The sequence below is a fragment of the Pongo abelii genome, chromosome 20 (assembly GCF_028885655.2).
Source record: "Pongo abelii isolate AG06213 chromosome 20, NHGRI_mPonAbe1-v2.0_pri, whole genome shotgun sequence".
NCBI lineage: Eukaryota > Metazoa > Chordata > Mammalia > Primates > Hominidae > Pongo > Pongo abelii.
This window is the reverse complement of record NC_072005.2, coordinates 6736928-6751796: the sequence shown is the minus strand read 5'-3', so window position 1 is coordinate 6751796 and position 14869 is coordinate 6736928. Positions and strand designations below refer to the sequence as shown.

The 14869-nt window shown below is 50.5% G+C and overlaps 1 protein-coding gene across 1 annotated transcript in view; it reads right to left on the bottom strand.

The window, feature by feature from the left end:
- VAV1 (vav guanine nucleotide exchange factor 1) overlaps nucleotides 1-12720 on the bottom strand; it is an 82231-nt gene extending 69511 nt beyond the window's left edge. Inside the window, exon 1 of the mRNA XM_024237031.2 lies at nucleotides 12396-12720. Coding sequence (XP_024092799.1) covers nucleotides 12396-12599 — 204 coding nt within the window. The 5' untranslated portion in view covers nucleotides 12600-12720. The remainder of the gene's footprint in view (nucleotides 1-12395) is intronic.
- Between the last annotated feature and the right edge of the window lie 2149 nt (nucleotides 12721-14869).

The following is a 14869-nucleotide window of genomic DNA, read 5'->3' as shown; positions in this document are numbered from 1 at the left end:
GAGGCAGAGGCTGCCGTGAGCCAAGATTGTGCCACTGCACTCCAGCCTGGGAGAGAGAGTGAAACTCTGTCTCAAAAAAAAAAAAAAAAGGAACAGAATGGAATGGAAAGGAAGGGATGGTGCCAAGTGCTGACCCTCCTAGGTGCCCCTCCCGTTGGCCCTAGCAGGCAAGGTAAGAGGAGGTTTTCCAATCAGCCCAACCCATTTTGCTGAGGTTTGCTATCACCCAGCCCCCTCATCCCCAGCTGAATTCCTCCCCCGTGGCCTTGGCTCAGGTCCTTCTCATTCTACATCCCATTGAGATTTCCACAGACCTGCATAGATATATTCAGAGACAGGGTCTTACTCTTTTGTCCAGGCTGGAGTACAGTAGCACAATCATAGCTCACTGCAGCATCAAACTCCTGGGCTCAAGCGATCCTCCTGCCTCAACTTCCTGAGTAGCTGAGACTATAGGTGTGCACCACCATGCCGGGCTAATTTTTTAATTTTTTTGTAGAGACGGGACCTTGGTATGTTGCCCAGGCTGGTCTCGAACTCCTGGCCTCACACAATCCTCCTCTCTCGGCCTCTCAAAGTGCTGAGATTACAGGCATGAGCCACCATGCCTGGCCCTAGACCTGCATTCCTGAAACCCCCTCCATAGCTGCATTTCTGGAGCCAGCGAGGCATTGCCCTGAGGTTCTACGGCACTGACTTCTTTGCGTCCAACCAACCTATCTCCTTTTTATCCCCAGCTCCAGTTTAACCACATTCCTAGTCTCCCTGGTAGTTAAATGGAGCCATATGACCAAGTTCTGGCCAATAACAAGAATGGAGGCAGGGCATGGTGGCTCACGCCTGTAATCCCAGCACTTTGGGAGGCCGAGGTGAGTGGATCACCCGAGGTCAGGAGTTCGAGACCACCCTGACCAACATGGAGAAACCCCTACAAAATTAGCCAGGTGTGATGGTGCACGCCTGTAATCCCAGCTACTTGGGAGGCTGAGGCAGGAGAATCACTTGAACCTGGGAGGTGGAGGTTGCAGTGATGCAGTGAGCAGAGATCGTGCCATTGCACTCCAGCCTGGACGACAAGGGCGAAACTCCCTCTCAAAAAAAAAAAAAAAAAAAAAAGGATGGAGGTGATGGCGCCACTTCCAGGCCTGGCCTGGGAAATTCTTTCATAGCGCTCTTTCCCCAGTAGAAAAGACGCCAAGGGCCTTCGGGAAGCTAAAACCATGAGATGATGCCGCCTTGGTCCTGGAGAGACTTTATAACATAGAGCCCTCCTCCTGCAACCCCCGACGTTGACCCAAACTGAATTGTGACATCAATAAGAAGTAAACTCTCACTATCATTGAAGTCATGTAATTTGGTTTTGTGTTTTGAGGGTTTGGTTTTGTTTGGTTTTGGATTTGTTTTGTTTTGTTTTGTTTTTGAGACGGAGTCTCGCTGTGTCACCAGCCTGGAGTGCAGTGGCGCGATCTCAGCTCACTGCAACCTCTGCCTCCCAGGTTCAAGCCATTTTCCTGCCTCAGCCTCCCGAGTAGCTGGGACTACAGGCGCACGCCACCACGCCTGGCTAATTTATGTATTTTTAGTAGAAACCGGATTTCCCCATATTGGTCAGGCTGGTTTCAAACTCCTGACCTCATGATCCACCTGCCTTGGCCTCCCAAAGTGCTGGGATTACAGGCATGAGCCACCGCACCTGGCTTTTTTTTTTTTTTTTTCTTCCAAGACAGGATCTCACTCTGTCACCCAGGCTGGACTGCAGTGGCATGATCATAGCTCAGTGCAGCCTCCAATTCCTGGGCTCAAGCGATCCTCCTGCCTCAGCCTCCTAGGTAGCTGGGACCATAGGCACATGCCACCATGCTCTGCTAATATATATATATTTTTTGTAGAGATGGAGATCTTGTATATTGCCCAGGCTAGTCTCGAACTCCTGGCCTCAAGCGATTAGCCTGCCTTGGCTTCCCAAAGTGTTGGGATTATAGGCGTGAGCCATTGTGCCTGGCAAAATGATGCAATTTGTTACAGCAGTTAACATACACATACCCTGACTTATATACCATTGCCTACAGGCAGCTCGGACTGAATGGAAATGAATTAACAAAAATAATGACTCTCATTCATTTAGCACTCGCTATATGTTAATTGCCATGCTGGGAATTTCATTTACCTTATCATGTTTAATCCTTACACAACTCTGAAATAAAGGTACTGTCAACATTTCCATTTTATTTTATTTTATTTTTATTTTATTTATTTATTTATTTCAGATGGAGTCTCACTCTGTTGCCTAGGCTGGAGTGCAGTGGTGCAATCTTGGCTCACTACACCCTCCGCCTCCTAGGTTCAAGGGATTCTTCTGCCTCAGCCTCCAAGTAGCTGGGATTACAGGTGCCCACCACCACACCCGGCTAATTATTGTTTTGTAGTAGAGTCGGGGTTTCGCCATGTTGGACAGGCTGGTCTTGAACTCCTGACCTCAGGTGATCCACCCACCTCAGCCTCCCAAAGTGCTGGGATTACAAGCGTGAGCCATGTGCACGGCCAACATTCTCATTTTATAGATTTCCTATTTTATAGATAAGACAATCAGGGATCCAATAGGTTAAGTAATTATTTTTTTTCTCCAAGACCACAAAGCTAGCAAATACCTGACTTGCAATTTAAGTCAACCTATATATAAAGAGCTCCTAAAAATCAGTAAGAGATGCCTGTAATCCCGGCACTTTGGGAGGCCAAGACGGGCAGATCACTCGAGGTCAGGAGTTTGAGACCAGCCAGGCCAACATGGCAAAACCCTGTCTCTACTAAAAATACAAAAATTAGCTGGGCACCTTGGCGCACGCCTGTAATCCCAGCTACTTGTGAGGCTGAGGCATGAGAATCACTTGAACTTGGGAGGCGGAGGTTGCAGCGAGCTGAGATCGCACCACTACACTGCAGCCTGTGCAACAGAGAAAGACTCAGCCTCAAAAAAAAAAAAAAAAAAAAATCAATAAGAGAAAAGGTCAGTAGTTCTAGAAAGGGCAACAATAGTAAGCAAGTGATAGGAACAGAGATTATATCACAGGAAGAAAATATAAATAGCTCTTAAACATAAGGAAAGAGGCTCAGCTTCACTCAGAATAAGAGAAAATGTAAATTGAGCCTTAATGAGCTCCACTGATTTCCCATCCAGCTGGCAAAACTCCAGAATCTTGGCAACAGAACCGTCTGCCGGGGAGGCGGCAGAGAAGCCAGTCCTCTGTCTGGCTGGCATGTGGTGGTATAATTGAAATAATTCATATGGAAACAATCCTAGACGGATAACAATTTGGCAATATCTATCAAAAACACAAAGATTGGCTAGCACTTCGGTTGACAAAATAAAACGTCTTAAAATTTGAAAAATAAAAACACAAGGACTGGGTGGAGCACGATGATTCACAATTATCATCCCAGCACTTTGGGAGGCCGAGGTGGGAGGATCTCTTGAGGCCAGGAGTTTGAGACCAGCCTGGGCAACATGGTGAGACCCCCATCTCTACTTTAAAAAATGGTGGGCTTGGTGGTGTGCACCTGTAGTCCCAGCTGCTCAGGAGGCTGAAGCAGGAGGATCACTTGAACCCAAGAAGTGGAGGTTGCAGTGAGCAGAGATCATGCCAATGCACTCCAGCCTGGGTGACAGAGTGAGACTCTGTCTCAAAAGAAAGATAAGAAATCTTTGTATAAAATATGGAATAAATGATAAGAAATCGCCTGGGCATGGTGGCTCACACCTGTAATCCCAGCACTTTGGGAGGCTGAGGTGGGCAGATCACCTGAGGTCAGGAGTTCAAGACCAGCCTGGCCAACATGGTGAAACCCTGTCTCTACTAAAAATACAAAAAAATTAGCCAGATGTGGTGGCACATGCCTGTAATCCCAGCTACTCGGGAGGCTGAGGCAGGAGAATCTCTTGAACCCAGGAGGTGGAGGTTCCAGTGAGCTGAGATCACGTCATTGCACTCCAGCCTGGGGAATAGAGTGAAACTGTCTCAAAAAAAAAAAAAAAAAAGAAAAGAAAAGGAAAAGAAAAGAAATCTTGTAATGCAATGGTAAGTATTCAGTCCAGTCCCATGCTGTACAGGTTTGTAGCTAGGAGCAATAGGTTATACCATATAGCCCAGGTGTGCAGTACGCTGTACCCTCTAGGTTTATGTAAATGTACTCTGTGATGTTCACACAACTATGAAATCATCTAACTATGCATTTCTCAGAACAGATTCTTTTTATTAAGCAACACACAACTGTATATGCAGCTACTTTTCTAGGTTCTTTATAATAATACACTTATCCCCCACAACGATGCTGTAAATAGGGATTTAGCATCCTCATTTTACAAATGAGAAACCAGGAAACGGAGAGGTTTACTAATGTGCCCAAGATCACACAGCAGAGGAGCTGGAAAATGATTCATGGATGAGGCTATTATTATTATTATTTTTTTTTTTTTTTTAAGATGGAGTCTCGCTCTGTCACCCAGGCTGGAGTGCAGTGGCGCGATCTCGGCTCACTGCAAGCCCCGCCTCCCGGGTTCACGCCATTCTCCTGCCTCAGCCTCCCGAGTAGCTGGGACTACAGGCGCCCGCCACCACGCCCGGCTAATTTTTTGTATTTTTAGTAGAGACGGGGTTTCACTGTGTCAGCCAGGATGGTTTCAATCTCCTGACCTCATGATCCGCCCACCTCGGCCTCCCAGAGTGCTGGGATTACAGGTGTGAGTCACCGTGCCTGGCCTATTATTATTTTTTAGAAGCTGTAATTGGGCCAGGCACGGTGGCTCACACCTGTAATCCCAGCACTCTGGGAGGCCGAGGCGAGCGGATGGGGTTTCAATATGGTGAAACCCCATCTCCCCTAAAAATACAAAATTAGCTGGGCGTGATGGTGGGCGCCTGTAATTCCATCTACTTGGGAGGCTGAGGGAGGAGAGTCGCTTGAACCTGGGAGGCAGAGGTTGTGGTGAGCCAAGATCGCACCACTGCACTCCATCCTGGGCAACAAGAGCAAAACTCCATCTCAAAAATAATTAATTAATTAAAAGAAAACATTTTTCATGATGTGCTTATTTCACATTGCATGCCTGTATCAAAATAGCTCATGTACCCCATAAATATAGATCTACTATGTACCCACAAAAATTAAAAATGTTTTTAAAAATTTAAAAATCTTAGGCGTGGTAGCATGTGCCTGTAGTCCCAGTTACTTGGGAGGCTGAAGTAGGAGGATCACTTGGGCCTGGGAGATTGAGAATGCAGTGAGCCCTGATTGAACCATTGTACCACTGTGCTACACCCTGGGGGACAAAGCAAAACCTTGTCTCAAAAAAAAAAAAGAAGCTACAATTGTAGAATAGGGAAATTATTCCCCCCCACTTTACTTTTATTTTATTTTATTATTTTATTTTTGACATGGAGTCTCTGTTGCCCAGGCTGGAGTGTAGTGGTGTGATCTCGGCTCACTGCAACCTCTGCCTTCCGGGTTCAAGTGATTCTCCTGCCTCAGCCTCCATAGTTACTGGGATTACAGGCACACACCACCACACTGAGCTAAGTTTTGTATTTTTAGTAGAGACGGGGTTTCACCGTGTTAGCCAGGCTGGTCTCGAACTCCTGACCTCAGGTGATCCGCCTGCCTCGGCCTCCCAAAGTGCTAGGATTACAGGCATGAGCCACCGCACCCAGCCCCCAGCTTTATTTTATTTTTATTTTTCATTTTTATAGAGACGAGGTCACACTCTGTTGCCCAGGCTGGCCTCTAACTCCTGTACTCAAGCAATCCTCCCGCCTCGGCCTCCCAAAGTGCTGGGATTACAGGCCTGAACCACTGCATCCAGCCAGGCCCCTCCCTGGTTTAGACTAATGTCTAGCACAGGGAGAGCAAAATGTAAGTCTTTCTTAAAATAAATGGAATACGCAGTCATGTTATAAAGAATAATAGTCACTCTACAGACTGACTTGGAAAGACTGCCAAGGTGATTAGTGAGGAAAGCAAGCATAGAGCAGTGGGTGGCATGTGTCATCTTTCCTGTTATGGGAGGATGGAGATAAGAACCTCTATTCTGGCCGGGTGCAGTGGCTCATGCCTGTAATCCCAGCACTTTGGAAAGCCAAGGCAGGAGGAATTGCTTGAGGCCAGGAGTTCAAGACCAGCCTGGGCATCGTAGCAAAACCCCATCTCTACAAAAAATAAAAAATTAGGCAGATATTGCTGGTGCACACCCGTAGTCCCAGCTACTCAGGAGGCTGAGGCAGGAGGACTGCTTGAGCCCAAGAGTTTGAGGCTGCAGTGAGCTGTGATTATACCACTGCACTCCAGCCTGGGTGACAGATTGAGACCCTGTCTCAAAAAACAGACAGACAAACAAAAAAATCACCCAGGTATGCTGGTGCACACCTGTAGTCCCAGCTACTCGGGAGGTTGAGGCAGGACGGCTGCTTGAGCCCAGGAGTTCGAGGCTGCAGTGAGCTGTGATCATACCACTGCACTCCAGCCTGACCGACAGAGCAAAACTCTGTCTCTTAAGAAAAAAAAAAAGTAGAGACGGGGTCTCACTATGTTACCAGGCTTTGAACTCCTGAACTCAAGCAATTCTCCCAATAATCCCAAGCGCTGGGATTACAGGCATGAGCCACCACACACAGGCAAAATAGGGTTTTGTTTTGTTTTGTTTTTTTGAGACAAAGTCTCTCTCTGTTGCCCAGGCTGGAATGCAGTGGTGCCATCACAGCTCACTGCAGCCCAGGCTTAAGTGATCCTCCCCACTTAGCCTCTCGGGTAGCTGGGACCACAGGCGTGAGCCACGGCCCAGCCTTAAAAGGTGCCATTTTTATCTATGTTTCACAGATGGAGAAACTGAAGCTCAGAGAGGTGAAACCAGGAAGTGGTGGTACCAGAATTTGAACCCAGGTGTGGCTCTCCAAAGCCACCACCCAACCCAGTCCCCAGTCCACCCCCTACTCTAACTGTCCCACCCTCTCCCCACTATTCACTGGGGCTGGGGACCTTAACATCATCTTGGCCCCAGCAGCTGCCCACATCCTAGGTCTAACCAGCTCCCATGTCCTGGTGGATCTTTCCAACAATCTGTTCTTTCCTCTCCAGTCTCTTGGCCTTCAAGTTCCATCTCTGCAGCCCAGATTTTGGACTTCAAGAGCACAGTGGTGGGTGGGCATGGTGGCTTATGCCTGTAATCCTAGCACTTTGGGAGGCCGAGGCATGTGGGTCACTTGAGGTCAGGAGTTCGAGACCAGCCTGGCCAACATGCTGAAACCCTGTCTCTACTAAAAATACAGAAATTAGCCAGGCATGGTGGCATGCATCTGTAGCCCCAGCTACTCAGGAGGCTGAGACAGGATAATCGCTTGAACCCAGGAGGAGGAGGTTGCAGTGAGCCAAGATCATGCCAGTGCACTCCAGCCTGGGCAACAGAAATTAGCCAGGCGTGGTGGCGGGCGCCTGTAATCTCAGCTACTCAGGAGGCTGATGCAGGAGAATTGCTTGAACCTGGGAGGTGGAGACTGCAGTGAGTTGGGACTGGGCCACTGCACTCCAGCCTGGGAGACAGCAAGGCTCTGTCTCATTTAAAAAAAAAAATTCATAATTGAGAGTTGGGTGTCTCGGTATAGCTGTGGCTTCTCATGATGGTATCATTCTCTCCCTGGGCCTCAGATCTCAAGGGGACTAGCCACTTGGAGATTCATCCAACCTGACCTCCTGCACCATTCCCACCAGCTGGGCCAGTCACTGCCCTGAACATACAGGCACTGACTGGCTTCTACCTCAGGGCCTTTGCACTGGCAGTAAGCACTGTCTGGAACACCATTTCCCCAGATCCACATGGTTCATTCCTTAATTTTCCCCAGGTCTCTTCTCCAATGTCACCTTACCACTAGCCCTCCTCATCAAAGTGCCCCCCGCATACCCTGTTCCACTTTGTTTTCTCCAGAGCAGTACATACCACCTCCTGATGACTTATACATTGTCTTATTTCCTCACTGTCAGCCTCCCCCACTAGAATGCAGGCTCCTCAACAACAGGGGTTTTTGTGTGTGTGTGGTATTCCCACTGTCCCCAGCACCAAGAACAGGGCCTGGCAGACCTTGTCATTGTTGGATGGATGGATGGATGGATGGATGGATGGATGGATGGTTAAACAGATAAATGGATGGATAAATGAATGGATGATGGATGGATGGATGGATGATTAAACAGATAAATGGATGGATGAATGAATGGATGGATGGGTAGATGGATGGATAGATGAGTAGATGGGTGGATGAGTGGATGGATGGATGGGGTGGATGGATGGATGGATGGATGGATGGATGAGTAGATGGATGGATGGGTGGGTGGGTGGGTGGATGATAGATAGATGAATGGATGGTCCGGGTGTAGTGGCTCACACCTGTAATCCCAGCACTTTGGAAGGCTGAGGCGAGCGGATCATAAGGTCAGGATTCAAGACCGGCCTGGCCAATATGGTGAAACCCCATCTCTACTAAAAATATAAACTTAGCCGGGCATGGTGGCAGGTGCCTGTAGTCCCGGCTACTCGGGAGGCTGAGGCAGGAGAATTGCTTGAACCTAGGAAGCAGAGGTTGCAGTGAGCCAAGATCACGCCCCTGCTCTCCAGCCTGGGCGACAGAGTGAGACTCTGTAAAATAAATAAATAAATAAATAAATAAATAAAATAGATAGATAGATTAGTGGATGGATCCATGGATAGATGGGTGGGTGGATGGGTGAATGGGTGGGTGGGCGGATGGGTGGATAGATGGATGGAAAAGTAGATGGATGGATAGCTTGATAGATGGATAAATGAGTGGATGAATGGATGGGTGGATGGATGAGTGGATGGACGGATGAGTGGGTGAATGAGTGGGTGGTTGAATGGATGGATGGATGGATGGATGAGAGGATGGATGGATAGATGAGTGGATGGATGAATGGATGGATGGATGGGTGGGGGGATGGGTGGATGAATGGATGAATGGATGGGTGGATGAATGGATGGATGAGTGGATGGATGGATGGATGGATGGATGGATGGATGAGTGGATGGATGAATGGATGGATGGGTGGGGGGATGGGTGGATGAATGGATGGATGGATGGGCGAATGAATGGATGGATGAGTGGATGGATGGATGGATGGATGGATAGATGAGTGGATGGATGAATGGATGAGCAGATGGATGGATGAGTGGAAGGATGGATGGATAGATGGATAGATGAGTGGATAGATGAGTGGATGGATGAATGGATGAGCAGATAGATGGATAAATGGATGGATGGATGGATGGATGGATGGATAAATGGATGGATGGATGGATGGGTAGATGGATGGATAACTGGAGAGATAGATCAGTGGATGAATGAGTGGGTGGGTGGATGAACGGATGGATGAATATGTTCTTTCCACCCTCTTCCCAAGAAACAACTGAGAAAAAAGAGAAGGACTCTGAAGAGAAACGACAGAAACTGGGAAGAATTCTCATTCCAGCCTGCACACCTTTATTTATGCCATTCCCTCCGCAGAAGCACCTTTCCTTTTTCCCTCTACCCTTTCACATCCCATGGGGCATTCACAGCTCTGCTTCAATCTGTGGACAGTTAGGCACCCAGAAACCCAGAAAAGTCGTTCCTGTGGCAGCTTCCTCTGGCTTCTTCTCAAGACCTTTTACCTTCCCTCACACGTCCCCACTACATACCAGACACACGGCCGGGCTTCAAAGGGCAACAAAATGGGTAGGGGCAGGAATGTGCCCCCTCCCAGAGGGAAAGGGTCTGGGTACACCCCTGCCCAGCCTGGAGCCTGATACAGCTGGGCACAGGAAGCCAGAACAATAAGAAAAGCTCCTATTTACTCTTCAAAACCCCAGCACAAATGTCCCCTCTTGCATAAAGCCTGACCCCATCTGGGTTCCCGTTGTTCCCTGTTACAGAGGATTAGGACTGTATTTGGAGTGCAGCTGCTCTCCCAGGGATTAGCATCATGCACCCTCACCCTTCATCCAAAAACTAGCTTTAGCTAAGACACACACAGGAATGGGAGTTCATCCTTAAGTCTATCCACTTTCCCGTTAGCTGCTATTGAAGCATCACAGAGACCTTGACTCCCTGCCAGGTCTAACAGATGGGGCCTAACAGATCCCATGACTACTTCCTCATGCCCTAGAAACCAGAAGATTAAGCAAACGTAGGCAAAGCTGGGATGGGCTGTGGCCGGAGGATGGATGCTTAGGTTGGTCGGGGGAGTGCCTTCTCCTTTCGGGAAGCCCTGTCCCAGCTGAGGACAATGTAATCCCCTGGCACTAAAGAAACAGAAGGGCCAGGCACGGTGGCTCATGCCTGTAATCCCAGCATTTTGAGAGGCCTAGGTGGGCAGATCACCTGAGGTCAGGAGTTCGAGGCCAGCTTGGTCAACATGGCAAAACCCCATCTCTACTAAAAATACAAAAAAAAAAAAAAAAAAATTAGGCAGGCATGGTGATGCGTGCCTGTAATCTCAGCTACTCGGGAGGCTGGGGCAGGAGAACCGCTTGAACCCGGGAGGTGGAGGTTGCAGTGAGCCAAGATTGCACCACCGCATTCCAGCCTGGGCAACAGAGCAAGACTCTGTCTCAAAAAATAAAACATAAAATAAAAAAAAACAGAAGGAGCAGCCGGGCACAGTGGCTCACACCTGTAATCCCAGCACTTTGGAAGGCCGAGGTGGGTGGATCATTTGAGATCAGGAGTTCAAGACTAGCCTGGCCAACATGGTGAAACCCTGTCTCTACTAAAAATACAAAAATTAGCCGGGTGTGGTGGTGTGCGCCTGTAATCCCAGCTACTCAGGAGGCTGAGGCAGGAGAATTGCTTGATCCTGAGAGGCTAAGGTTGCAGTGAGCTGAGATCGCACCACTGCACTCCAGCCCGAGCGAAAGAGTGAGACCCTGTCTTTAAAAAAAAAAAAAAAAAAAAAAAGGCCGGGCACGGTGGCTCATGCCTGTAATCCCAGCACTTTGGGAGGCCGAGATGGGCAGATCATGAGGTCGGGAGATCGAGACCATCCTGGCTAACACGGTGAAAACCCGTCTCTACTAAAAATACAAAAAATTAGCCAGGCATGGTGGCGGGCGCCTGTAATCCCAGCTACTCGGGAGGCTGAGGCAGGAGAATGGCTTGAACCTGGGAGGCGGAGCTTGCAGTGAGCCGAGATCGTGCCACTGCACTCCAGCCTGGGTGACAGAGTGAGACTCCGTCTCAAAAAGAATAAAAATAAATAAAATAAAATAAACAGAAGGAGTAAAGGTCCATGGATGTCTTTCACCAATCGCCCTGCCCCTGAAAACCACCCGCCAGGAACCCCCATGGGCCCATCTCCATTAACTTATCCTCCCAGCTCCTCATCTGCAGGGCCAGCCTGAGGACCAGATGGGAGCTGTCCCCTCAGACCTCAAGGCAGGACTGTGTCCCCCAGGCCCCAGGATAGGGCTGTATCTCCTTTCATTCTAGAGGAGATGGAACTCCACCAGCCTTGCCCCGTCCCCCGTTCCCACCCAGCAGCCCTGGGGAACCAGACACGATGCTACAGAAACATAATGCAGCCACATCACACGCCCACCCAACCACATTCAAATAGGGATTTGAATATATTTCCTGAGCCAGTCTCATACAGCCACAGTCAAATCCGCCACCACCCCTCCAGCCTGGGCCCCTGCAGAAATCCCTGCCGAGAAAATGCAGCTCTTCCAAGCACCAGGACCTCAGGACCCACTCTCTGAGCCCAGGACTGGGCCCTGCCTTACTATCTCCTCTGAGATGGATCCAGGGAGGAAGCTCAGATCCCTGGGGCTGCAGCCCCCCACCTGCCCCAGGCCCAGGCAGGAAGCCAAGGGGAAGGAAGATGTAAGGGGAAGGAAGGGGCCCAGGGCCCGGGAGGAGGAGACGCATGCGGGGGAAGATGTTGGCGGAGGCTCCTCCCCTACATCCAGACTCTGGGGGTCAAAGGAGTCCACAGCCTCAGGTAACCCAATGGCCACCCTGGGGGTTCTGGGGAGCTCCCCCGAGACCTCTGGTTGGTCCCATTTGGGGGCATGAACCACAGTGGAGGCAGCCTGGGGCTTGAGAGAGTTAACCCCTAGTTTGCCAGTTCTGAGCCCAGATGTGGGCCAACTCAGAGCCCGTGAACCCACACAGGGGGCCTGTTAAGCTTGGGGAGGCCACCCCAGAATCTCAGATTGTGACCACCCCCTGGGCCAGCCCTGGACCTGTAAGCATATTCCCTCTCCTTTGCAGGCCCAGAGGTGGAGCACGTCAACCCCTCCACTATCAGCCCCGGGGAGGACCCCCGTCTCCAACCCTCAGCACACCTGCCCGCGGAGGGCTCACCTGGGACATCTGGGGGCGCAGGTTGACCTCACGCAGGTTGATGGCATGGGGTAGCAGGTTGTTAAGCAGCTGACACAGAAGGACACCATCCCGGAGGGCCTGGGCCAGTTCACACACCTGAGCCCCATCCCAGGTCACACGGTGGCTGGGCGGCAGCACCCGGCACTGGATGAGCCAGTGGGTGCACTGACGCCACAGCTCCATGGCTGCCACCTGCCCAGGGCCGGCCGTGCACCCTCGCGGCCTCCACCACCCACCCGCCCGCACGCCTGCCCTGCTCGCCTGTGGAGCGACAGCTAGTGCTACCACTTCCTCTTCTTTGCCTGTAACTGTCGCCCTGAGAGGGGGTGGAGGAGGAGGAGCCATGGGGCGGGGGGGAGCTGGGGGAGCACCTGCAGCCCAGCCCCACCCCACGCCTTCCATGCAGAATCTGACATCTCTTTCTTCTGCCCACTCGACACAGGCCTGGGCACGGGGAGTTGGGGGGCTGGGGGAGTCAGGCCAACTAGACTATGAGATGGGTGAGCTTCCTCCATATGCAGACAGCGGCAGTGACACTCTGAAATCCACCCAGAATTTACCCACTTCTCCCCCCCTCCTCTGTCTGGTCCAGCCCCATCATCACTCAGCTGGTCTTCTGACTCCAGCCCCCGTCCTCCACAGTCTGTCCCCCCTGCAGCCACCACCAGTGGTTGCCTGTGAGCATCTGAGTCAGGGCACACCCCTCTTCTGCCCACAACTCTCTACGGCTCCCACTGTCCTCCAGGGACAAGCCCAAGTCCTCCCCAAGGCCCACAAAACCCTGCTTGAATTGCCCAGTTCCCTCCCTCTCTCCCCCTCTTCACTGTGCTTCAGCCACACGGGCCTCTTCACTCTTCCTCCAACATGCCAGGAACATACGGCCCTGCCCCAGGGCCTTTGCACGGGCTGTGTCCTCCACCTTAAGCAACTTCATGGCTAGCTCCCTTACCCCTACAGGTCTTTGCTCAAACGCTACCTTCTCATGAGGTCTTCCTAAATCCCCTGATTTCAAATCACAGCCTTTTCCGCATTCCATCAGCTCTACCCACCTCCCTAGGTTAAGCCCTGATCTTTGTCCAACAAATCTGATTTTTTATAGTTATTTTTTTCCTTCCTTCCTTTCTCTCCCTCCCTCCCTCCCTCCCTTCCTTTCTCTCTCTCTCTTTCTTTCTTTTTCTTTCTTTCCTTTCTTTCTCTCTTTGTTTCTTTCTTTCTTTCTTTCTTTCTTTCTTTTTTTTTTTGAGACGGAGTCTCACTCTGTCACCCAGGCTGGAGTGCAGTGGCGCAATCTCAGCTCACTGCAATCTCCGCTTCCCGGGTTCACGCCATTCTCCTGCCTCAGCCTCCTGAGTAGCTGGGATTACAGGCGCCCGCCACCGTGCCCGGCTAATTTTTTGTATTTTTAGTAGAGACGGGGTTTCATCGTGGTCTCGATCTCCTGACCTCGTGATCCGTCCACCTCAGCCTCCCAAAGTGCTGGGATTACAGGCGTGAGCCACCGCACCTGGCTTCTTTCTTCTTCTTTTTTTTTTCTTTTGAGACGGAGTTTCACTCTCATTGCCCAGGCTAGAGTGCAGTGGTGTGATCAACTCACCACAACCTCTGCCTCCTGGGTTCAAGCGATTCTCCTGTCTCAGCTTCCCAAGTAGCTGAGATTACAGGCATGCATCACCACGCCCAGCTAATTTTGCACTTTTAGTAGAGACGGGGTTTCTCCATGTTGGTCAGGCTGGTCTCGAACTCCTGACCTCAGGTGATCCACCTGCCTCAGCCTCCCAAAGAGCTGGGATTACAGGTGTGGGCCACTGTGCCCGGCTTTTTTTTTTTTTTTTTTTTTTTTTTGACAGGGTCTCATTCTGTCACCCAGGCTGGAGTGCAGTGGCAGGATCTCGGCTCACTGCAAGCTCCGCCTCCCAGGTTCTCCCTGACCTCAGCCTCCCAGGCAGCTGGGATTACTGGCACCTGCCACCATGCCCAGGTAATTTTTGTATTTTCACAGAGACAGGGTTTCAGCATGTTGGCCAGGCTGGTCTCAAACTCCTGACCTCAAGTGATCTGCCCACCTTGGTCTTCCAAAGTGCTGGGATTACAGGCTTGAGTCACTGTGCCCAGCCTCTTTCTTCTGTCATCCAGGCTGGAGTTCAGTGGCATGATCATAGCTTACTGCAGCCTCAAACTCCTGGGCTCAAGTGATCCTCCCACCTCAGCCTCCCAAGTAGCTGGAACTACAGGCTTGTGCCACTGTGCCTGGCTAATTTTAAATTTTTTTGCAGAGAGGGGCTCTTACTATGTTGCCCAGGCTGGTCTTGAACTCCTGGCCTCAAGCAGTCCTCCCACCTCGGCTTCCCAAAGCACTGGGATTACAGACGTGGGCCATGGCACCCGGTCATCATTGTTTCTTTATTGTCTATTCAAGAATTTGTGTTTCTTTGGTTCACTACTGACCCCTCTCT